General features: G+C 38.9%; 1 protein-coding gene across 9 annotated transcripts in view; it reads right to left on the bottom strand.

The window, feature by feature from the left end:
• ryr2b (ryanodine receptor 2b (cardiac)) overlaps positions 1-25,463 on the bottom strand; it is an 88,366-nt gene that overhangs the window by 1,569 nt on the left and 61,334 nt on the right. For 6 of the 9 annotated variants that reach the window (XM_053682785.1, XM_053682782.1, XM_053682781.1 and 3 more), the window contains 26 exons: positions 25,160-25,211; positions 24,724-24,774; positions 24,339-24,438; positions 23,736-23,815; positions 21,629-21,705; positions 20,357-20,430; positions 20,109-20,189; positions 18,726-18,814; positions 17,734-17,862; positions 16,669-16,773; positions 16,210-16,291; positions 14,767-15,296; positions 13,734-14,492; positions 12,222-12,292; positions 9,360-9,507; positions 8,804-8,890; positions 8,440-8,619; positions 7,911-8,041; positions 7,747-7,789; positions 7,030-7,151; positions 4,618-4,678; positions 4,345-4,491; positions 2,453-2,587; positions 1,892-2,048; positions 1,714-1,778; positions 1,359-1,459 (listed from right to left, as the gene is read on the bottom strand). In XM_053682785.1, coding sequence (XP_053538760.1) covers positions 1,359-1,459; positions 1,714-1,778; positions 1,892-2,048; positions 2,453-2,587; positions 4,345-4,491; positions 4,618-4,678; positions 7,030-7,151; positions 7,747-7,789; positions 7,911-8,041; positions 8,440-8,619; positions 8,804-8,890; positions 9,360-9,507; positions 12,222-12,292; positions 13,734-14,492; positions 14,767-15,296; positions 16,210-16,291; positions 16,669-16,773; positions 17,734-17,862; positions 18,726-18,814; positions 20,109-20,189; positions 20,357-20,430; positions 21,629-21,705; positions 23,736-23,815; positions 24,339-24,438; positions 24,724-24,774; positions 25,160-25,211 — 3,657 coding nt within the window. Of the gene's footprint in view, positions 1-1,358; positions 1,460-1,713; positions 1,779-1,891; positions 2,049-2,452; positions 2,588-4,344; positions 4,492-4,617; positions 4,679-7,029; positions 7,152-7,746; positions 7,790-7,910; positions 8,042-8,439; positions 8,620-8,803; positions 8,891-9,359; positions 9,508-12,221; positions 12,293-13,733; positions 14,493-14,766; positions 15,297-16,209; positions 16,292-16,668; positions 16,774-17,690; positions 17,863-18,725; positions 18,815-20,108; positions 20,190-20,356; positions 20,431-21,628; positions 21,706-23,735; positions 23,816-24,338; positions 24,439-24,723; positions 24,775-25,159; positions 25,212-25,463 lie in introns of those variants that run through there. The other 3 variants (XM_053682786.1, XM_053682780.1, XR_008397021.1) reach the window with 2 other exon arrangements.

A 25,463-nucleotide genomic window follows, 5' to 3' on the forward strand; every position in this document is an offset into this window, starting at 1 on the left:
CTACTACTACTAATAATAATAATAATAATAATAATAATAATAATATTAGTACTACTACCACTACTACTACTACTACTACTAATAATAATAATAATAATAATAATAATAATAAATATTACTACCACTACTACTACTAATAATAATAATAATAATACTAATATTACTACTACAACTACTACTACTACTAATAATAATAATAATAATAATAATAATAATAATAATAAATATTACTACTAATAATAATAATAATAATAACAATAATAATAATAATACAACTACTACTACTACTATTAATACTACTAATACTAATAATAATAATACTAATAATAATAATAATAATATTACTACTACTACTACTACTAATAATAATAATAAATATTACTACCACTACTACTACTACTACTACTAATAATAATAATAATAATAATAATAATAATAATAATATTACTACTACTAATACTACTACTACTACTACTACTAATAATAATAATAATAATAATAATAATATTACTACTACTACTAATAATAATAATAATAATAATAATAATAATAATAATAATAAATATTACTACCACTACTACTACTACTACTACTACTAATAATAATAATAATAATAATAATAATAATAATAATAATAATAATATTACTACTACTACTACTACTACTACTAATAATAATAATAATAATAATAATAATAATAATAATAATAATAATAATAATATTACTACTACTACTAATAATAATAATAATAATAATAATATTACTACTACTACTACTAATAATAATAATAATACTGCTGCAACTACTACTACGTCTACTAATATCACTATTACTATGACTACTCTTGCTACTACCACCACTACTACTACAAAAACTAATATTACTACTACTACGACTGCTGCTACTAAAGAGCAATATAAATGTAACTGTAACTAACTAAAAATAACTAACTATTACTACCACCATTATTAATACTACTACTACTACTGCTACTGCTCCTACCACTACTAACATTACTACTACCACTATTACTACTACTGCTGCTACTACCAGAGTTGGGTGTAACACGTTAGTGTAATCTAATCACTTGTTCTGATAACGCAGCGATGTAACGCATTACATTTTAAATGTATATAATTTTATACCAGTTACTGACGTCAATAAAATGACATTACTTGCGTTATAAATTTATTGTTAAGAAAACAATATTAAGTAAAATTACTACAACTGCTATTGCTACTGCTGCTGCTCCTACTACAGTACTACTAATAATAATAATAATCGTACTAATACTACTATTATTATTATTATTATTATTATTATTATTATTATTATTATTATTATCATCATCATCTTACAAGTAGTTGGCCAGGTTGTGTTCATGCAGCGTGTGAGTCTCAAAGCCATGAGGGACGGCATCAAAATATTCACTCCCAATGCCGCAGATAAAACATTTCGTCTGCAGGAAGACAAGAAAGACAAAAAAAAAAAAAAAAAAAAAAAAAAAAAAACACAGATATCAATATTTTCTAAAAGTCATAATAAAACAGTTATTTTAACTAACATTCTTCATTACGAATCTTTTGCGCTTGATTACGAAAGTCATATGTTTACATATTATAGACATGTTCATGCATTTTCACACCAAATAATCTTTTTCCCCCCTATAGCATAAAGCCTGAAGGTTTCACCCCGAGCTCGTTATGTTCTCACCTCCATGTCCTCTTTCACCTGCTCCTGCTGGTCTCTCAGCTCTCCGAACGCGTCGATGATCAGACCTGGCCACAAGGTTACAGCAGAAAAAAATAAACACTGAGCGTGTGCTGCAAAGTCACGTTTGCCGTGTAAGCGGGATCCAGGACCGGCTGCGGTGATGGTTCTCTGTTCTCACCCTGAATGATGGCCAAGAGGATGACGATGACGAAGAAGAAGAACGTGATGTCGAAGACGACGCGGTAGAACTCAGATTCGTCTCCGGCCGGGTCTTCGATCTCATCGCCGATCCCCCCTCCGGCACGCACGCCCACGTACATGTGGAACATGTAACACTGAACACACACACACACACACACGCCAAACCATTAAGCTGTTTGCCAATAAGATCATCATATAGCCTGATTATAATGCGCTGTGTTGGGAAGGCCACCGTAGTCCCACGCCTTTTCTTTGACATTTCATGAGATCCACAAGAGCGTAGTGTATTCTTATTAGCATCCCTTTCCTATGTTTACGTTGGTCTATATTAAAGGAGATTTCTCTATTTTCTTATGGCTAGGAAACTCTAAATATACAGGAGTTCATCCTTAATCATAAGTAAAATCGCTCCTAAACCATACACTGGTAGTTCTCCAACTATCGTAAATATTATAACCATCATAACCAACAGCGCCGAAAGCTAATGAAAGAGTTTAATATTCGATATTCGTGTGTGTGTGTGTGTGTGTGTGTTTACCGTCAGCATGTCATCACACTTCATGTCCAGAGTTTGGCCATCTTCACTTGTATTGTAAAACTTGCGGAAGAAGTTGAAGGCGACGACGGTGTAGAGATATACAACCACGGCCAACAGTCCCACAGTCAGAACCAACTACAACACACACACAGACACACACACGCGCACACACACACACACACACCATAATTCAAACTCAACCTCTAACACACGCTATTCTACCCTCTTACACACGTTACAGCGGATCTCAAAAGTCTACACACCCCTGTCCGGTTTTTGTGATGTCAAAAAAATTGAACCAAATATCAGGTCAGAACTTTTTCTACCTTCATTGTGAAATTTTAACCTATTTATTAAAGTGTAAAACAATAAGAATCATTTTAGAAGGGGGGGGGGGGGGGGGGTAAATAAATAAATGTGCAATAACCTGGTTAAATAACTGTGCACTCCCGTTTATAACCGGGAATGTGGCAGTGTTCAGAATTACATTCGAACTCATGTTAAATATTCATCAGTGTACACCTGCCATCAATTAAAGTGAATGATTAACCCCAAATAAAGTCCAGCTGTTCCTGTAGGATTCTCCTGACATCGTCTTGGTAACATCCAGCTGGAAAAGCCACGGGGCACGCAGAGCTTATAAAACAGGTACGGGATCTCACTGCTGAAAAACATCAATCAGGAGAGGGTTGGAAACAATTCCCAAGGCATTGGATATACCATGGGACACTGTAAAGACAATAATCAACAAGTGGAGAAAAAATGTCATGACAGTGACACTCTAAGAACGGGACGTCCCTCTAAAATTGATGAGAAGATCAGGAGAAAACTGGTCAGGGAGGCTGTCGAGAGGTCTTCAGCAACATTAAAAGAATTGCAGCCATTTCTGGCAAGTACTCATTGCTCCCTACGTGTGACAACAATCTCCCGAGTCCTTCATATCTCTGGGCGATGGGGTTGGGTGACAAGATGGAAGCCTGTTTTAACCAATAAATGAAAACGTCCAATCTCCCAAAACCATGTGGAATAATGTGTTACGGTCTGACGAGACCAAAGGTGAACTTTTTGGGCATAAAACTAAAAGATATGTTCTTCACACAAAAAAACAACAACAAAAAACCACAGCACATCACCAAAATAGACCATCCCCATGGTGAAGCACGGTGGTGGCCGCGTCGTACTTTGGGGCTGTTGTTCTTCAGCTGGATGGAACTGGGGCTGTAATCAGGGTGGAGCGAATCACGAAGAGCTCCGAATACCAGTCGCTTTTGGAGCAACACCTTAAATCTTCTGCTAAAGCATTTAAGACGAAGAGGAATCTCACCGTTCAGCATGACGACGACCCGAAACAAACCTCCAGACCGACAGAGGAACGGCTTCACCAAAACGACTGCAAGGTTTTGGAGTCCAGACCTAAATCCAATCAAAGATCTGTGTGGTGACCTGAAGAGGGCTGTGTACAGGAGATGCCCCGCCAGTCTGACAGAGTTAGAACGCTTTTACAAGGGAGAATGGAAAAATATTGTACTGCTAAATAAGTCGAGACGCTCCGAACGGATCGACTCTTACTCAAAAACGATTGAACGCTGTGAAAAAATCTAAAAGGTGTTAGTTTAGGGGTGTGCAAACTTATACAACCAGGGTACTGTACTTCTTTTTTTTATGATTCTTATTGTTTTCCACTTTAATTAATAAGATAAAATTTCACAATTAAGGTAGAAAAGCCCATTCACAAATTTGGTTTGCTGTAGGTATGTAAATAAAAAGGTGCGCTGGAACAGAAGGACATTTTCGGGTTGCCACAGACATGTTTATTTAAATGCATTGTATCTTTATTTAAATATCTTCGAACACTACTGTGCTCGGGGATGGTCAGGTTTGTTTGTTTTTACCTGTTTTCCATTGTGCGTGACGGAAGACAGTATGGTGCGTAACGTTTTAAAGCCCATGGCGACGTCCAAGAGGTGAGCGGCGAAGAAGAAATTATTGTAGTGGCCCAAAATGGACAGCAGCATGTACCAGGCAAGATAGAGGAATGACTGGGGGATTTATGAAGTGACCAAGAGAAGAAAAAATAAATAAATAAATAAATAGTACAAATTTGTGGATTTAAAACGTGTCTTTGTAACACAGGAATAAGTCGAAATGATAGAAAACAGACTCACGTTGTCAGTGAACACCACTCCAAGTTTCCAGATCTGATATTTCATGTCAATGGACTTCAGTCTGAAATCAGGAACAAGAACAGAAGTGTGTATGTGTGTATCAGTACACACACAGTCCAGGAAAATGATCAAAAATCTTGACAATAATTTCTACTGGCATCATCATCTGGCACATGTGAGATATGAGACCAAATATATCCATCCATCCATCCATCCATCCATCCATCCATTCTGGAGCCTATCCCAGGGAGCATGGGGCACAAGGCGGGGTACACCCTGGACAGGGTGCCAGTATATCGCAGGGCACACTCACATACACACTCACACACCCATTCATACACTATGGACACTTTAGACACGCCAATCAGCCTACCATGCATGTCTTTGGACTGGGGGAGGAAACCGGAGTACCCGGAGGAAACCCCCGCAGCACGGGGAGAACATGCGAACTCCGCACACACATGATCACGGTGGGAATCCAACCCCCGACCCTAGAGGTGTGAGGCGAACGATGGACGATTGTGAGAGTTTGTCCAGTTATGTGCAAGATATCGGAATTATGAATATGAAGCAAAACTGGCACTCTTAAAACAACCAACATGAGGCGTTTTTAAATGTTTACAGACTTGTGAGAAGGTTTGCGATTGAAGAACTGAACTAAAAACGTAGGTTTCGCGGACGCGGATTTTCTTCGCGCTTGTGTCGATAAACGCTGATTAGACGTGAACGACCAAGCGCGTTCCGAGCGTGATGATTTACATTCGACCACGCCTACAGATCTCTACAAAAAAAAAAACTCCAGACCCACACTAATGCTACCTTCTTTGATGGGGTGCCATTAGTTTTGCATGAATTGAATGTCTAGTCTAATTTGTCATGATTGATGGATTTGGTCGGGTTACGTTCTGGTCATAAATATGAAATGACTGAGTCAAAAATGTTTGTTCAGTTCGTGCGAGGTAAGTGATGAATAAACATGGAGCCCATCAATTCGGATGTAAGGACATAAGCGTCACTAGGGAACTGCACTGTTTTCACCAATCAAACGCTGCCTGCCAATCACACTGCGGTTAATAATGCGTGAGATGGTAAGAGATAGGAATAAGATCTAAAGTGAAAATCATGGATCACCGTGATTGCACGCTCTCCCCGTGCTTTTGGGGTTTCCTCCGGATAATCTAAAGACACGTGTTGTAGGCTGCTTAGCATTTCCAAATGGTGGTGGTGGCTCAGTGGATAAAGGCACTAGGTTACTGATCAGAAGGTCAGGAGTTCAAGCCCCAGTACTGCCAAGATATCACTGTTGGGCCCTTGAGCACGGCCCTTAACTCTCAACTGCTCAGATGTATAAATGTAAGTCGTTCTGGATAAGAGCGTCCACCAAATGCCATAAAAGTAATGTAAATTTTCTGTAGTGTGTATGCGATTGTGCCCTGTGATGGGTTGGCACCCCATCCAGGGTGTCCACCGAGTTCCTGGGGATAAGCTCCAGGCTCCCCTGTGACCATATCTAGGATAAGCGGTACGGAAAATGGATGGTTTTATGCTTTCAGTAGAAAGAGAAGAAAGCTTCAGTATTATGTAGAACACATGTTCGTCTGTGAGTTTAAATATTTATCGTCTGCGCACTTAGTGCTTAGGGCGTTCGCCTCACACCTCCAGGGTCGGGGGTTCGATTCCCGCCATGGCCCTGTGTGTGCGGAGTTCTCCCCGTGCTGCGGGGGTTTCCTCCGGGTACTCTGGTTTCCTCCCCCAGTCCAAAGTCATGCATGGTAGGCTGATTGGCGTGTCTAAAGTGTCCGTAGTATGTGATTGTGCCCTGCAATGGACTGGTACCCTGTCCAGGGTGTACCCCGCCTTGTGCCCGATGCTCCCTGGGATAGGCTCCAGGTTCCCCGTGACCCTGAAAAGGAGTAAGTGGTTGAAGATGGATGGATGGATGGATCACCTTCATTGCTTGTTCTTGTTCTAGATAGTTCCTTTTACTTGAGTCATGTTTAACTCTATTTTATCCATATCTGATCGCAGTTTATCCCTGAAACAGAGATTTTTTTATTGCATACTTTCCATAACTTATTATTTATGCTGAGTTGTGACCCTCTTGCTGTACTTTATGGCTGGTGTATACTGTGCATTTATTTTTGCTGATCTTTCTCTCTCTCTCTCTCTCTCTCTCTCACACACACACACACACACACACACACACACACACACACACACACTATCTCTTTCTTTCTCTCTCTCTGCATTATTACTTATGTACTGATCCATATGCTGTTCTACTATCTGCACCATGCAAATGATTTCATCCCTTTGCACACACACACACACACACACACACACACACACATGTACTGACAGAATGTTCAAATTCCCTAAATATTCTGTGTATTCTGTCAAAATGAAGAGTACAGTTCTCGGGCTGGTCTTCTTCCGTTCCGGGCTTCGTAGCTGAAATCCAGTGTTGTCTTATCCAAACCCAGCAGCCCACTGATCCTCTCTGAGCCGTACAACTCGCTGTACTTGGCCATCACCTGCCACAATACAAACAAAACCACGGATTTGTACAGCTATGACACGCAGAAACACCTAACATGGGAAAGAGCGCATGATTTTAATGACTACCATATTGTCCAGACTATAAGGCACAGCATGATTGTTATCTCAGGCAGGTGTTGCAGGTTCCATAGCAAAGCAAAGTTTTATATATATATATGTATATACATATATATATATATATATATATATATATATATATATATATATATATATATATATATATATATATATATATATATATATAAAGTAGCTACAGTATTTATGATAGCTGTACTATTCTAGCATTTACGGTAATTTACCCATTGGTTCATCTTTTTCCCCGTATGTTCCCATCACTAAAGTGTTTTTTAGAGGCAGGAAAATGTATTTTTTTCTCAAAGCAGAGGGAATATGGGGAGTGCATTTATTTATATGTCTTATCAATTGTGAAATATAGTAATGTTAGCAAATTAAACCTAACTAGTTTAATATTGAATGAAAGTGTATGGACAGCAAAATGACCCAGTGCTCATGCTCAGCGCCAAATAAACATTCGTGTTAATTAAGTGTTAATTCAGCACTTTAGTGTACCTTCCTCTTCACAAATTTGTCCCAATAATTACTCGGAAACGATCTAAAAACAAAAAAAAGGGGAAAAAAAAATATACCCATTTCACCATTTTTGATCTATATATATGTATATAAAGTGAAGCTACGACAATTTCCAGGTTAATACCAAGGTTGTAAGCTCTTACAGCGTGTTTATGACCAGCCGGTCCCACTGGCCCCTGATGTCATCATCGGCAGGTTGCCGTGTGACGTACAAACCATCGAACTCCAGCTTACGTGCTAGCTCCTTCTCCCGCTTGAACACTACTAAAGGAACCTGAAAATCACAAAAACGCAATATGAGGGTGCCAATATTTATTTGTAAAAATAAGCGTCTGTTAAAGAGAGTGTAGAAAAGATAACTTATTAATCCGAGCGCGTTAAAATATAAACCTGCGATTTGCAGCCGCGCTACTGTCAGAGCTGCTGTCATAGAACACATTCTGACCAATCAGAATCAAGAACTGAACAGCGCTCTGACACATAATCATCTCCTCAGGGTTCGGCTTTTTGTCCTACATCTCTTTTTGTGTTCTGTCTCTGCAAAGCCCCAGGAGCCCACTTGAATATTCAGTAATCGTCGAATACGAACCGAGTCTACGACATCAAAGCAGCGAGAAAGATAAAGGTGTAATCGGAATATTTTCGGCATAAATGAGGAGCGGCAAATCTTGCCTTCAGACAGTAGTAGCCGATGATGGAGCAGAAGGAGATAAGAGTGTGTAACAGAGCCAGAGTGTGGAGCACAGACTTCATATAACCACTTTCTCCCAGAATAAAACGCACACTCGTAGAGTCATCATTCTCATCGCCGAGGTCCGGCATGGCCACGCCTTCAGCTTCACTAGAAGAAACCTGGGTCGCGGACATACAGCATTAAAGAGGATACACAACCAGAATCAAACTATTTATAAATAGACACGTTCGTGTGTCATGACAAGTAACGTTTACAATATTTAACATGGATAAAACTGATATAAAGCACCAGTGCTGATGAGCACCATAATTCAGTCATGAGTGTGAGGTGGACACGCTTCACCTTGTAGAACAGAAGAATGAAGTTGATGCCGAAGGTCACACACAGCGCCAGCACTCGCATGTTGTAGAAATTCCTGGCAAAATAATTCTACAAGAAACAGACATGTAGTTAACATGTATTACGTTCATTTCACCTTGCAGTCATGTGTACTTTCAAATGCATAACAGCCAGACCCGATTTGGAGAAAGCCCGAATTACGCTGATTTCATTTACACCTGCGTGTAATCCAATCCGTGCAGCATGTTCACATCAGACTGGCACCAGAAAGAAAATATCTGCTCAGACGGTATATATTTCTGTCACGTCGACATTTCCACTCCGCACTAACCTAGCTTATTTGCATATTTTGCGTGAGAAATGATGTGCAAAGAATTTCCATAAAGAGATCGCGTATTTAATATGCTCTTTTGTTCTGGTGATATGGATATCCAGATACAGGCATGGTCTGAATGAGGCGTTTGAGCATGGAAGCAGAATGGAAGGGAAGAAGCTGACAGACCAGAGACACAGTGACAGCAAGAGGGGAAAAAAAAGAAGGCACATGGTTCCGCCTTACGAGCAGTTTTGTCTTCTGAGAGTCGATTATTTTCCACGTGGCTGATTCTTGAACCTCGGGCTCCGCTGCTTTGTGCAAGCTCATCCTCCTGAATCTGCGTTTCGCCTCATCTTCCTTCCTCTTGTCCTTCTTCTCATTGTCCTCACCTCTATGGAAGACACAGTTCTTATGCTTTTGACACAAATGGTGCTGCTACATTTCTGAACTATAAACAAGCAACACAGTGGAAAAAGTCATTATTTCAGCTTTTCATAGTTGCAGGTATAAACCAGGCTTTTATCTGGTTTATGAAGTGAAACTATAACGGTAGAAGAGGTCTGAGAAATTGGGCTGGAGTTCTGAAAGACTTCTTAATGACATTTTAGCAAGGGATAATATCTAGATATAGATATAGATATAGATATAGTCAAATGTACCTAGTATTACTTATCTGGTTCCCTTTATTAGTCCAATATATTCTATTATATATTATTCAATAATATTATTATTACAATATAATTCTATTACTATACTGTATATTAAACATAGTTTAATTACTACTATGACTATATGATTTTTTTTCTTGTAATATACATTGACTTTGCATGAAAGACGCATATAACTAAAATAATTTCATTATTATTATTATTATTAGTAGTAGTAGTAGTAGTGGTAGTAGTGGTAGTTGTGGTAGTAGTAGTAGTAGTAGTAGTAGTAGTGGTAATAGTAGTAGTAGTAGTAATAGTGGTGATGGTGGTAGTGGTAGTAGTAGTGGTAGTAGTAGCAGTAGTAACAGTGGTGGTGGTAGTGGTGGTAGTAGTAGTGGTAGTGGTGGTAGTAGTAATAGTGGTGGTGGTAGTCGTAGTAGTAGTAGTGGTAGTGGTGGTAGTAGTAGTAATAGTGGTGGTGGTAGTGGTAGTAGTGGTAGTAGTGGTAGTAGTAGTAGTGGTAGTGGTGGTAGTAGTAGTAATAGTAGTGGTGGTAGTGGTAGTAGTGGTAGTAGTAGTAGTAGTAGTGGTGGTAGTGGTAGTAGTGGTAGTAGTAGTAGTAGTAGTAGTAGTAGTAGTAGTGGTGGTAGTAGTAGTAGTAATAGTGGTGGTGGTAGTGGTAGTAGTGGTAGTAATAATGGTGGTGGTAGTGGTAGTAGTGGTAGTAGTAGTAGTGGTGGTAGTAGTAGTAGTAATAGTGGTGGTGGTAGTGGTAGTAGTGGTAGTAATAATGGTGGTGGTAGTGGTAGTAGTGGTAGTAGTAGTAGTAGTAGTAATAGTGGTGGTGGTAGTGGTAGTAGTGGTAGTAGTAGTAGTGGTAGTAGTGGTGGTAGTAGTAGTAATAGTGGTGGTGGTAGTGGTAGTAGTGGTAGTAATAGTGGTGGTGGTAGTGGTAGTAGTAGTAGTAGTAATAGTGGTGGTGGTAGTGGTAGTAGTGGTAGTAATAATGGTGGTGGTAGTGGTAGTAGTGGTAGTAGTAGTAGTGGTGGTAGTAGTGGTAATAGTAGTAGTAGTAGTAATAATGGTGGTGGTAGTGGTAGTAGTGGTAGTAGTAATAGTGGTGGTGGTGGTGGTAGTAGTAGTAGTAATAGTGGTAGTAGTGGTAGTTGTGGTAGTAGTAGTAGTAGTAGTAGTAGTAGTAGTAGTAGTAGTAGTGGTGGTAGTAGTAGTAATAGTGGTGGTGGTAGTGGTAGTAGTGGTAGTAATAATGGTGGTGGTAGTGGTAGTAGTGGTAGTAGTAGTAGTGGTGGTAGTAGTAGTAATAGTGGTGGTGGTAGTAGTGGTAGTGGTAGTAGTAGTAGTAGTAGTAGTAGTAGTGGTGGTAGTAGTAGTAATAGTGGTGGTGGTGGTGGTACTAGTAGTAGTAATAGTGGTGGTAGTAGTAGTAGTGGTAGTAGTGGTAGTAGTGGTAGTAATAGTAGTAGTATTTCCTATTATAAGATTACAATAAACCGAATCTAAGATTATTAAACCTATTTTAAAATATTTTTTCTGATTTCAAGATAATTTGGCAGATAACTTTTCTAATTTATAGCATTTATCATCTGAAAGAAAAAAGAAGTAAAATTATCTGCTAATAGAATAAGAAAATGTAAAGACTGAAATGACGAAAAGCATCCAAAAACAGAGTGAGCATTTTTTAAAAATGTGATTCATAATAATCTCATAATATGAAATATTATATAAATTAGTCCATATTCAAGATATTCTCACTTGCTAATATATCTTTTTTCTTGCAGCATAGATATGAGGGTGAGTCTATGATTGCGTTGCCATTTCGCCCTTGTACCTCTTAAAAAGTTTATATTTTTTGTCATTTTCCAGCATCGTACATTTTTCATAAACTATAATGGGCGTCTCATGGAAAAGGACATTTCAGGCATGAGATGTTTAATGGATTATAAAATAATTATACGTTCCATTATAGTGTAATTATAGTAGTCTGGGACACTGTAAATAGGTGTTCGCTTTTAAAAAGTCGCTTTTACCTTCATTTTACATACAGATTTGTAAATGTAATATACTGTAAATGCGACATAAACAACACCTCAATCAGGGATTCAGGCAGGGGTCAGAGAATATGTGAAAGGAGACAGGGAGATGTAGAAACTCCATCACAAGGAGCAAAAAGGAGAAGAAAACAAAAGGAATTCATATGAAGTTAACTAGGAGTAAGGTGGAGCTTCAGACGTGGTCTTTCTCCCATAACGCCATCATGTTGGTGAGAAACATTGAGAACAATACTCACAGCCAGGCTTTCAGATTTACTGAGACTAATCTGATTTATACGACAGCCTAAATTAATCCCCAAGTATTAAGTCAATAAGATCTGTCTAACGCACACAGAATAAATGCTTTATGTTCTTGGCAAAAACAACAACGAAAAAGTTCTTACTCAGCTTTTTCATTCTCGGAATGCTTCTCCTCGTCCTCCTCATCCTCTAAATCCTCCTCAGACACCACTGCCTATTTTCACACACACACACATCTATAAAATATACATTTCTACAAATCTAGAATTGTGCCAATAAGACTTAATAACTCTCACAGTATATTATAACACTATATAACAACATTATAACTAAAATGTTCACTTTGCAAAAATAGGATTAGCTGTTATATCAAAAAGAGGTCTAGACATACGTGCCTAACGTCGCTTATGATAGCTATCATCTCACCTTAAATACACACGCAACAATCTATTAAACAGGATTAGCTCTTACGTCAGAGTCTGGCTGACAAAGCTACGGCTAGCTAGCATCTTAGATAAAAACACCATTTGGAATTTAAAATAGGATTATAGCAGCAAATCAGGCTGGATTTTTAAAAAGAACTCGTTGAAATCGAAAGGGAATTGAAAAGGGATCTGACTAACATAGCTATGGCTTGTTAGCTTGTGTCTTAGCTTAGATAAAAAGACAACTAGTATTAGCTCTTTATCTAACATCTGACTAACAGCTGCTAACTAGCTATCGTCGCGGCTTAAATGAAAACATTTTTCCCCAAAAAAAAAAAAATTGGATTACCTCTTAGCTTAGATGAAAACGCATCTAGTTTTTTGCTAAAGTGCATTTGCTATCATATCAACAGCAAAACGTATCTGAATAAAATAGTTATTGCTAACTAGCTCGTGTTTCTGCTTTTTGAAAAGGACTCGCTCTTGTATCGAAAAGAGCTCTGACTAATATGGCTATGGATAGCTAGCTAGCATGTTTATTTTGATTTAAATAAAAATAAAGTAGGGTTTTAAAATAGAATATCTGGCTAACAGCTAGGTAGCTAGCTAGCGTCTTCGCTTTGATAGGAACACAACTAGGATTGTTTTAAAAATAGGATTACCACGTAACCAAAAGCGATCTGAATAACATGGCTATGGCTAGCTAGCTAGCACCTTTTGTTTGGTTTAAAAAAAAAAAAAAAGTTAAATAATTCTTGTTTTTGAATCATTAGCTCTTGTATCAAAATGAGATATAAATGACTAGCTAGCTATGACTAGCTAGCACCCTCACTTAAATAAAAACACAAGAAGGATTTGTAAAAATGATTAGCTCTTGTATCAAAAAGAGATCAGATTAATGTAGCTGTTGTGAGCTAGGTAGCTAGTTTCTCTGAATAAAAACACAACTTGGCTTTTTAAATAGGATTAGTTATGGTATCAGTGAGGAATATGATTAATACAACTGAGTAAAATAACTAGTTTTGGCTGTCTGGGACAACAAGTCTAATCTTAAACAACAAAAAACAATGCATTGTAGTACGCTTTAGCAAAGATTATTTTGCTGTGTAGGAGTTTCATTGGCCTTTCAGTGTAGTCACACTCGATTACGAGTGTACAATACGTTATTTAATAGGGATGACATTACAGTCTATGTGTATGTATCACCTGATACTTAGAAGGATTCATTACCTCACCAATGCTGGCATTGGAATCTCGACTAATTAGCATATACTGCCCTCCATCCTTTCTTAACTGGAGACCAAATATATCGGTAAGTATCTGAGGGTTTTTGGACACAGCCGATAAGTCGATTGCTTGAAGGTCACCATGGTACGATCTGGTCTGTGATGGACCTTTGTTCTTGTGGATTACCCCTTCGTTTACCCCTGTGACGTCATCCAGGGTCGGGTCCGTCAGATCTCTGAAGAAATCAGAGAGTTTGGTCTCTTTGGCGAACTCGATAATGCAACCACTGAGAAAGACAAGATAGAGGACGTGTAGGAAAAAGCAGATGGTGTCTAAGATGGTATGCAACATGGCTGACAAAACCTTCTGGAAGAAGAGAGCGATGGCCAAAATGAGACCCTTCATGGTCATCCTTTTTATCTGCCGCTTCACGTTCCTTATGGAGAGGAGACACATTATCATCATCAGGGCACGGAGAGGGGCCAGGAGAAGCCGCTTCATCATCGCCATCAAAGAAAAGCCTCTCTGCTCTACTTTAGTGTCATCATTATCTGTAGCAGGGTTCTTATCCTCCTCCTTCTCATCCACTCCATCATCCTCTATTCCCAGCACCTCATCATCACGGTCGGGGGCAGAGATCTGGGCGGCCAGCTGCATCTCAAAGATGGTGTCCTCGCAGAAGTTCACGAAGAGCTCCATCTTTTCTTTCTCTCCTCCCTTGTTAACAATGTCGAAGATGAACTGATGCTTGCTCTCCTTGACCTAGGGCAATTATTCGAATGTATATAGAGAGAAAAATGATTGTCACTGTTTTAGCATAATCTACTCAGTGGCCCCTTTTACCATTACCAATTCTATATGAGTTGAATCTCCCTACTTTAATTCCATTAAATCATAGTCCGGAGGTTGTACCAACTAGACTGTGATAAAAAAAAAAAAAGGTCTAACATGCAATGGTCATAAAGTTCTGCAACAAAGTTCAATACACGTTTTGCAATTCAAACAACTTTACCTTACCTTAACACCTTTCAATTACCTGTGGTTTCTCCCACTGCATCCGGCTCGACTCGCTGATTTCAAAGTAGACCCTCTCGACCCGTTTCCCGCTGCCCATGATCTCAATCCTGCCCAGGTGAGGCTGGAAATACCTGAGCACGCTGTCAGCTAACTCCAGAAAGTTCCGTAGTCGAGCGTCATGAGACATGTGCTCTGACAGGTTGGTCAAAAGGACAGCCACGTTGAAACCGATGTCTTTGGCGGGTTCGTGAAAACGCGCCACAAACGCGCGATAGTCCAGGAGCTTGGTCTCGTTCGTCTCTGCGCAAGACAAGAGGTAATCCATCTCAGATACAGTGTACCGTTTGTAGCCCTCCATGGCCTTCTGGAAGTCCTTCTTGGAGATAAGTCCTTGTACGTCAGGGTCATATTCTTTGAAGGCATCAGAGGATACGAGGTCTTTGAGTTTCAAGAACATGTCAAAGAACTTGAGGATCATTTCAACGTTGCTGGATGACTCCACCAGCATGTCCACCATCTGTTTGCCGATTGTGCCATTCACAACGTTTCCTGAAAACACAACACCAAGCATATAACAATAATCGTTGAAAGGCTTCTTTCGTAGTTACAGTGTATTTAAAAAGGTTTTTGGACCCTACCTATTTCCGACTTTTAAAATGGTTTCCTTATTACATGTTAGCCACAGTGTCCTGAAATGGCATAAATAGAATTTCCGTACATCCATTCCACTAAATTATACTCTTAAGATTATTTGAGTACTGCTACAGCATGTAGAGTGGCTGTGGATCAGGTGGTAGAGCGGGTTGTCCACTAATCGTAGGGTTGGCGGTTCGATTCCCGGCCCACATGACTTCACATGACCCCACATGACTCCACATGACTCCACATGACCCCACATGACTTCACATGACTCCACATGACCCCACATGACCCCACAAGACTCCACATGACTCCACATGACTCCACATGACTCCACATGACTCCACATGACCCCACATGACTTCACATGACCCCACATGACTTCACATGACCCCACATGACCCCACATGACTCCACATGACCCCACATGACTCCACATGCCAAAGTGTCCTTGGACAAGACACTGAACCCCAAGTTTCTCCCGATGGCAAGCTAGCGCCTTGCATGGCAGCTCTGCTACCATTGGTGTGTGCGTGTGTGTGTGTGTGTGTGTGTGTGTGTGTGAGAGAGAGAACCAGTGTAAAGTGCTTTGCAACGATTAAGATATAAAAAAAAAAAGGTGCTATATAAGTGCAGACCATGTGGAGCTTGTTCCAATGAGTTACAGCCTTAAAATATAAGTTGCTCAAAAACCTTTGACTTGCTGTGTTGTATATATTATCAAAGAATTGGATTTATTGAGTATTTCACTGTAAGTGAGGGATATATTTTGTGGCCTGTTATCCAAATTATTAAATAGAAAAAGAAAGAAAAAACGTATTACCTTCTAGCATAGACAACAGCATCACCACCATGTCTTTTAGCAGATCCATCAGTTCCTTCAGCAGCTCAATCTGACTCGAATCCTGGATGCAGCAAAGGATTGTCACCTCTCACAGTATTTTTAGCTTACTTTCATTAAACGTATTTTATGTGTCACATCACTGGAGACTGACATGTGCTGTCACATACATCCTGTCTGTTTCCTCAACCATCTGTTATTTTTAGTTGTACTAAATTCTGCATGAAGGCCGAACGACTGGTACGGCATACGGCACAATATGTTCACCTCAATAATTTATCATTCGAGATTTATTCAAATTTCTTACAACATGAACGCACTGAAGCTTGACATAGCAGCTTTTGCATCCATCAAATCTGAGGTTTTAAAGAGATTTTCTAGGAATGGATTACAACATTTGTTTTATCCTTGACAATTGTAGTGGTGTTTCTCTATGCAGACCTGAGAAAGCTTCCTCTGCATGTGGGCGAAAACATGGAGAAAGCCCACCACAGCGTCCCACAGCCGACTGTGGGCCAAACTCTGCTGGTTGCCAGTGCATGGACCCTTAAAAAAAAAAGTTGTGCATCATTGTAAATGTAGTCGTTAATGATTTGTCATATAACGTTTCGGTTTCTATCTCTTAAGTTTTGTTGCCTGTCTTTAACTTGGCATATATTCATATTTTCTAATAATTAAATTGTTGTGATAATAGCAGTGCAGCCAGTGATGCAGCTTATGGTGGAATAATATGAACAAAGTATGAAAAAGAAGTGTTCTACCAAAAAATAGAAATGAAAATTAGACTAAAATTTCTTCTAGCATCCTAGTATTTTTTTCTTGCCTACTAAGCCAAGGACTATATCCCCAGATCTTGTACTGGTACTGTTTAAAACTCTTAGGCTATATGTTTTAAACGTACATTTTGCCTTAGATGCTTATTTTAGGTCTTTAGGTGTCAATACAAAAGAACAATTTTAAGGTCTACAAACATTTTTTTTTAAATTAAACATTATAGTGAAACATTTTCAGATAAAAACAATGGATGCTAGTTCTGTCTCCTCAAACTGATGCAAGTGAGACGTCTGAAGTCTCCAGAAGAACAGTTGGAGGTTCTTTAAGGTGCAGGAAAAAGTTACTGCATCTTGGAGAACATGTAAGAAGGTGAACTGGAGAGAACTGCTATAAAGGCAAAGACGGGGGGCTCCAGATCAATGCCTTACCTTTTTGTTTTTTTTGGTTTTTTTTGCTTTTCTTCCCTAAATAAAACTCCAAAATCTCTATTTCCATCATTGAGGATCCTGCTAATATCAGATGTGTGTCCACAGATGGAGTGTACATTAGAGACGGAGGGGACAGGCCAATGAATAAAAAGTAATATTTTCTGGTACATTGTCATTTTAGTTTAAATTAAATATAAAATGCTAAATAAATAAATAAATAAATAAATAAATAAATAAATAAATAAATAATAAATTTCTTACATTTGTGTGTAAAGGTTTCTACAGTGTCCAGAAAGTTCCCCACCTGGATATACTCTGTGAGGGTGTTGAAGACCTGTTTGGCCACCCTGATGGCTTTAGAGAAGTTACGCTGGCCGTGTTCATCAATCACATCTTTCCCAGAGTAATACCAGTAAAAGTCACTGATGGACTCCTAAACAGAACAGACAGTTATGAGTCTACTATTGTAGATTCACTATTATATGTTCACAATTGTAGATTCACTACTGTGTATTCACTACTGTAGATTCACTACTGTATATTCACTACTGTATATTCACTACTGTAGATTCACTACTGTATATTCACTACTGTAGATTCACTACTGTAGATTCACCACTGTGTATTCACTACTGTAGATTCACTACATTGTATTCACTACTGTAGAGTCACTACTGTAGAATCACTACTGTAGATTCACTACATTGTATTCACTACTGTAGAGTCACTACTGTAGAATCACTACTGTAGATTCACTACAGTAGATTCACTACTGTGTATTCACTACTGTAAATTCACTACTGTGTATTCACTACTGTAGATTCACTACTGTGTATTCACTACTGTAGATTCACTACATTGTGTTCACTACTGTAGATTCACTACTGTGTATTCACTACTGTAGATTCACTACATTGTGTTCACTACTGTAGATTCACTACATTGTGTTCACTACTGTAGATTCACTACATTGTGTTCACTACTGTAGATTCACTACACTGTATTCACTACTGTAGATTCACTACTGTATATTTACTACTTTGTATTCACTACTGTAGATTCACTATTCTGTATTCTCTACTATATATTCACCACTGTGTATTCACTACTCTTTGTCCACTACTGTAGATTCACCACGGTGTATTCACTACTGTATAACCCCATTCATATAGTAAATGTAAATTTATTAAGGATGCACCAAAATTGTTCTCACTGATTTCTAAATTCAAAACACATATTTAGCCAATACTTTAAAATATCCCCGTCCCTTCAGTTTAGCTTACAGTGCTGATTTACCTGCAGTCGGAGCAGGTAGTCCACAGTAGAGATGACAATATTTACTGTGGTATTGTTTCCTGTCTGAGTCCTCAGATAGTTCTGAAAATCTGTCACAAGGAAAGTCAGTTTTGATATTTGGCAGAGCATAGCACATCACTATAAAATACTTTCTCTATTAAACCATAAATTGTTTAATGCTACGTTTCCACAGAAAAACAGAAAAGAAAATGGCAAGAAATATCTACACCACCATCCTGTGCTAATCATGAATTTCATGGCCCGAATTTGCATACTTGATCATTACTTGCGTTTAGATTTTATGACATCATAGCACATGCTATGTCTTTAATACTCAATCAGACTTTCAGCTCTCGCTGCTTCAGAGAAGACTGAAGTGAAGCCTATGCAGTGGCAATTTTCACACTTTTCAAAAAAATATATTTGGAGAAGATGGAAAGAAAAAAAAAAACCTGTTTTGGCTTGACTAATAAATTCCAATAATACAGTCTATACGTCTTGGCAAGATGGAAATAACATCAATAATGAATCCGCACCATAAAAAAAATTCAGTTATGAGTCTAAATCCCAGGACTGTCTGAAAGCCTCTTCTGGGCCCTTAATAATTAAAATTGTGGTCCAAATTCTGTCTCAGTTGTAAATGAATTTGAATAAAAGTTTCTGCCGTTTAATAAAATAATAAAAGTAAATGTGTGTGTTGAATATATTAAAATATGGACGAGGCTGAATTTTTTTTTTTTTTTTAATATAACTACTAAAGTAAGGATAAAAAAAATAATAGGTGAGTTTAAATAGGGAAAGCTAACGTCTGTGATATCTGTAATCTACAGTATTCATCTAGGTAATAAATTCGTAGTAATATTACAGGGCAGGGGGGCAAATCCCCAATATTCTTCCACATTGTCATTATAATTCGTTATAATAATAATGATAATGAGTCTTTATTAATCACGTATACGTTACAGCACAGTGAAATTCTTTTCTTCGCATACCCCAGCATGTTAGGAAGTTGGGGTCAGAGTGCAGGGTCAGCCATGATACAGCGCCCCCTGGAGCAGAGAGGGTTAAAGGCCTTGCTCAAGGGCCCAACAGTGGCAGCTTGAACCCCCGACCTTCTGATCAGTCACCCAGAGCCTTAACCGCCAAGCCCCCACTGCCCCATACTAAATTAAAATCATATCATTATTACTTTTTCATCCTTTTGCCCAGGGCTTTGTCTACCATTAGACAACAAGTGACTAAATTCATTCTTTATACTACTGCCAAAAGACCAAGAGGAGGAAAAATAAATGACTTGGCGTGATTTTGAGTTATTGGTTTGTTACTATGGCCTGGAGATGTTGAGCTGCTGGTGATTTATTGTGCAATTGTGCGAATAAACACCTGCATTATGTCCTTCACAAAGCAACTGGAGGAAGCGGAAGAGATCACAAGTCAGCGGCCCATCTGCCATAACCTTATCACCTAATAGTCCGAGAGAAAGGAAATATAAGAAGAAAAGAAAAAACACACACACGACAGATTCCAGTAACACAAAACATGTCTAACTGGAGCTTATTCTCCTGAACACTCATATTATATATATATATATATAGACATGTTTTATTGTGTAGCCGGTGTCTCAGACGCACCCGCGTTGCCATCAGCTGCAGTTCCTAAACCCTCGGCTTTCATCTGCCTCTCGAAAGCGTTCAGGTCTAAAACACTGCAGCGTACACGTCCGACGCAGAGACATGAAACGGAGAGAAAAACTAAATTATGAGCGCATCGATGATCGTCAAAATTGTGAAACATTATTTAAATGCTTTACGTCAGCTAGAGAGTAAATAAAAAGAGAAGACAACATCAACATCACATCGTAGCCCGGGGTGTCAAATGCTAACACTCCCTTTGCCTCATGAGTATTTCTGTGAGCTTTTGAAGGACTATACACGAAAACTATTACATTTTTAACATATTATTCTACTCTATCGATTAACTACACCAATATCCTAGAATCAGAACAGGGCATTACCAGGAAATAGAAAGGCTAACAGGAACTATTCAACTGTATAGATAACATGTATTATACTAATTAAAGCTTTTCATTTAAAAAAAAAAAAAAGAATACGGTCTATCTTAGAGGATGCACAGACTAGGCGATTAATATATTCACTAACTGCTGCTTGGGGAACGTTGACTTGTTGATGCGGTCGAACAAGCAGCGAAGAAGATGAAAAAAAAAAAGAAGAAGCGGTCTAAAAAGCGTAATAATTCTTGGTAATATGAAATAATTTGTCGTATTATTAAAGAATATCTGCTCATTTCTTTTGCTAAAAACTATGCTTGTTTTTTTTTTTTTTTTTATTTATTATGTTCAGCGTCATCAAGACGTGTTTATACACATAGATCATTCATACGCTGCATTCGATTTACCTCGGAAGAGAAAAATGACATCATTTTCACCCGAGCTACAGAGCGGGGGAAAACCACGGATACCCCTATGTTTGCTTTTAGCGAGTGGCAAGCTAGCCAGCTAACTGTGATGAGTGATGTATATTTTCTGCCTGAAAACTGTCCAGTCAGTGTTACAGATTGAAGAAATGTTGATTGATAAAAGAGATACTGGTATATCGATTATAACTCATTTAAAGGTAGGAAGTCCTGCTGATTACTGTTCGTGCTGTGAGAGGCCATGTTGATTGGACGCCACTTGCTGAGCTCAGAGTTGAAGAGGACAGGCAGGCAGTCACTATTCTACAGGTTGGTTGTGAATTATAGATGATGTGGACTGTTTGGTTGTTGAAAGATGATTGTTTTGCAAGTTCACACGGTGAGAATGAAACAAGACAGCAGGTCGCATTTGGCCCACGGGCGTTGAGTTTGACTCGTGTTCTAAAATATGATTGAAATAGAGACGATACCTGCAGGACTGCATGAGGCTCGCCAGGCTGTGAAAGAATCCCACATCTCGTTTCACTCTCAGATAGTCCAGCATTTTCTATCAGAAAATGATTAAAATAAATAAATAAAGAAAGAAAGAAAGAAAGAAAGAAAGAAAGAAAGAAAGAAAGAAAGAATAAAAAGCGCTTCAGTCACCATTCAATTTGATTCATGGTACTGGCTTCACGATTCGATTCATGGTACTGGCTTCATGATTCGTTTCGTGGTACTGGCTTCACGATTCGTTTCGTGGTACTGGCTTCACGATTCGATTCGTGGTACTGGCTTCACGATTCGATTCATGGTACTGGCTTCACGATTCATTTCGTGGTACTGGCTTCACGATTCGATTCGTGTTACTGGCTTCACGATTCGATTCGTGGTACTGGCTTCACGATTCGTTTCGTGTTACTGGCTTCACGATTCGATTCGTGGTACTGGCTTCACGATTCGTTTCGTGTTACTGGCTTCACGATTCGATTCAAGGTACTGGCTTCACGATTCGTTTCGTGTTACTGGCTTCACGATTCGATTCGTGGTACTGGCTTCACGATTCGATTCGTGTTACTGGCTTCACGATTCGATTCGTGGTACTGGCTTCACGATTCGATTCGTGGTACTGGCTTCACGATTCGATTCGTGGTACTGGCTTCACGATTCGATTCGTGTTACTGGCTTCACGATTCGTTTCGTGTTACTGGCTTCACGATTCGATTCGTGGTACTGGCTTCACGATTCGATTCGTGGTACTGGCTTCACGATTCGATTCGTGGTACTGGCTTCACGATTCGATTCGTGGTACTGGCTTCACGATTCGATTCGTGGTACTGGCTTCACGATTCGATCCGTGGTACTGGCTTCACGATTCGATCCGTGGTACTGGCTTCACGATTCGATTGATGGTACTGGCTTTACGATTCGATCCATGATACTGGCGTCATGGTTCAATTCGATTCTCAGGATATTTGAAACAAAATTTGAATGAAGAAAAATGACGAAAGACTGAATCATAAACAATGCAAAACAATGTGCATTTTTGTCCGTAATAAATCAATTCAAATTTGGTATGAACGAAGGTTTAATATTTTTAACAAAATGTACTACATGGTCACCATATCTTACAAAAACAAATTTTGTATTAATTAATTCTCGGAAAAATTTGACTAATTAACCAGTCTCTGACTTGGGGGGGGGGGGGGTTGATTGAAATATAATGAGCTCCACAGAAGTGCCTGAGGCATAATTTTAGGCTGAAATAGAGCTCCAAAGTCGGCTAAAATGCCCGATTTCCTACAACCTCTTTCTCAGATAGTACTGTAGGTCTCAGAGGGGTGGGGCTGGTGTTGTTTAAAACCTACTGAAGAGGACGTTTTATCTGTTATAATGTGGTCACTGTTATTTAACATTTTTAACATTCATGGCATTTGGCAGACGCCCTTATCCAGCGCGATTTACATTTATCTCATTTATACAACTGAGCAGTTAAGTGTTAAGGGCCTTGCTCAAGGGCCCAACAGTGGTATCTTGGCAGTCTTGGAGTTAAACGTCTAACCTTCTGATCAGTAACCCAGAGCCTTTAACCACGAGTCACCACTGCCCCCCAGTGGTGATCAAGAGCTATCGGGCAATCTTCACAGGTCCGGTGGGTCAGGCTGCCCACCAACAACGCAATCATGTGACCAGTGTGTCTCATGTATATGTAACCAATGCATCTTAACTCTATGGGTTGTGCAGATTGGCACCCCTGGTGGTCAAACAGTGTAATTCAATGATATGCATAATTAATAAAATGCTGATAAGGCACATTCCCACAATGCACATTTTTGCATCGCAATGCATCATGTCACGATGTACCGTTACACCCCTAATGCTAACATCAGCAGTGGTAATGATTACACATTAAAAGTAAAACTGACATATTTTATTTTCTTTCTAATTGTTGAGATGGTGTTTCATTTAAACAACAACAGATTTCCTTTAGGAGAAATACCGTGGATTTACAAAATAGCATGCGTTGAGAAGCGATGAAATTACTTTCAAATGAAACAATCCGTATCCGATTACGAATGAAATCTTACTGAGGCGTACCTGCTGTACGTCTGTGTTTCCTCCGTTCAGCATGGCGATGCCGAGTTTAAGAGTGGCCTCCACTGAGTGCCCCGTAACACCTGGGATTAAAATATAAAACAAACAGAAATCCAGAACGGAGAGAAAAATTGAAAATCGGCGGGGGGGAAAAAAAAAACCAAAACAAATGAATAAAAAAACGCTTGACGAATAAAAGACTGAGCGTACGTGCGAATAAATAAATGAACGAGTTATTTATTTAAGCGGCGGATGAATAAACGGGTTGCTGAATCAGCGGATAATGAAAGATTGAATAAGAAATGAATGAATCGCTTAATGGACGGATGCATGGCGGCACGGAATCGTTCACGTTTAGATGAAAAATTGAAATTGGTTTAAAATCCTTTAAAGTCATGCTATACTGTACATTTCATTCCAAATAAATAAATAAATAAATAAATAAATAAATAAATAAACCGCAAATGGGATGCGAATTGTGTTCATCGAGGTTCGTAATAGCGTAACACTTATTAGAAACATAACAATTGCTTAAAAATCCAACACGGTAAGAATGTGACGCATTTATTTATTTACTTATTGGTGTGTTTATTTATTTATTTTAACCTCTGCTGGCACTGAGCCTCTGGAGAACCATCTCCGCAGCTCCTCGTTCATGTAGCCTGGCTTGTTGATACAAGAGTCTCTGTTTCTCCAGCTCTTTCTCCTGAAAATCAATCGATCCATCAACAAATCAGTGATACAGTTCATTTTTCTTCCCACCGAATTAAGAAGAGGAGGAAAGATATACCGACTTAATGATTCCGAATTCATTCAAGGGTGTCTTAAATACCCCACACTAATTCGTCTGAGGTCCGAACACTGATCATTCTACAAACAGTTTCCAGTAGCGCGCTCAGCCGCCCGAACCCTCCTCCTCTACCCGTGAGTATATACTGTATGACACACGATTAGCAGATTTGTATTGCTGTAAATCTCTCTCATCGCTCACCTCAAAGGATTTCACCTCATCACGCCCGTCCTCGTCCTCGGCCTGGCAGCTCTGCGTGGGGATTAGAAAAAAAGACGGTTATAACTGTCGCATCAGGACTGTAATCATCATAAGCTTCTTAGGTTGAAAGAGATTAAGATACAAATTACGATCATTAAAAAAAAACCAAAAATAAACAGCACTTGTTGAGTTATCACAGAAAACCCTGTAGTATAAGGTGTAGTCTGTGGAATATGAGGTGGAGTTCTCTGAGCTAAGCCTTTCTGAATATTAAACACACATGTAGTGTAGAGTCCTAAATGTATGTACGCACAACGTAAACAACTCCTCTGACGTCCATTTTTAAAGAGTTACGATACTGAGCTGTAGTTCTAAATGTACTGGATTTTCCCAGTGTCAGTTCTGCTATATGTGTCAGTACTCAGGTGGATGCTACCTTGGCCATGATGTCAGTGTAGGCCAGGTACAGACCGTCTTCCTCCAACCTGCTGAAGAAATACACGAATGAAGAAATCGATGCGGATAAACGAACAGATCAGTGACTGAATGAGAGACATATGATCAGTTGGAATGAATCAATGAATCAGTGAACGATTCACTGCATCAACAAACAGTTAAATGACTCTGTGGGTAAATGAACAAGAATAATGAATAATGAATAATGAATGAAGAATGAATAATGAATGAATAACTAAACAGAGTTAATGAATGACTTAATGGATGGATGGATGGATGGATGA

The sequence above is a fragment of the Ictalurus punctatus genome, chromosome 9 (genome assembly GCF_001660625.3).
Source record: "Ictalurus punctatus breed USDA103 chromosome 9, Coco_2.0, whole genome shotgun sequence".
Taxonomy (NCBI): Eukaryota; Metazoa; Chordata; class Actinopteri; order Siluriformes; family Ictaluridae; genus Ictalurus; species Ictalurus punctatus.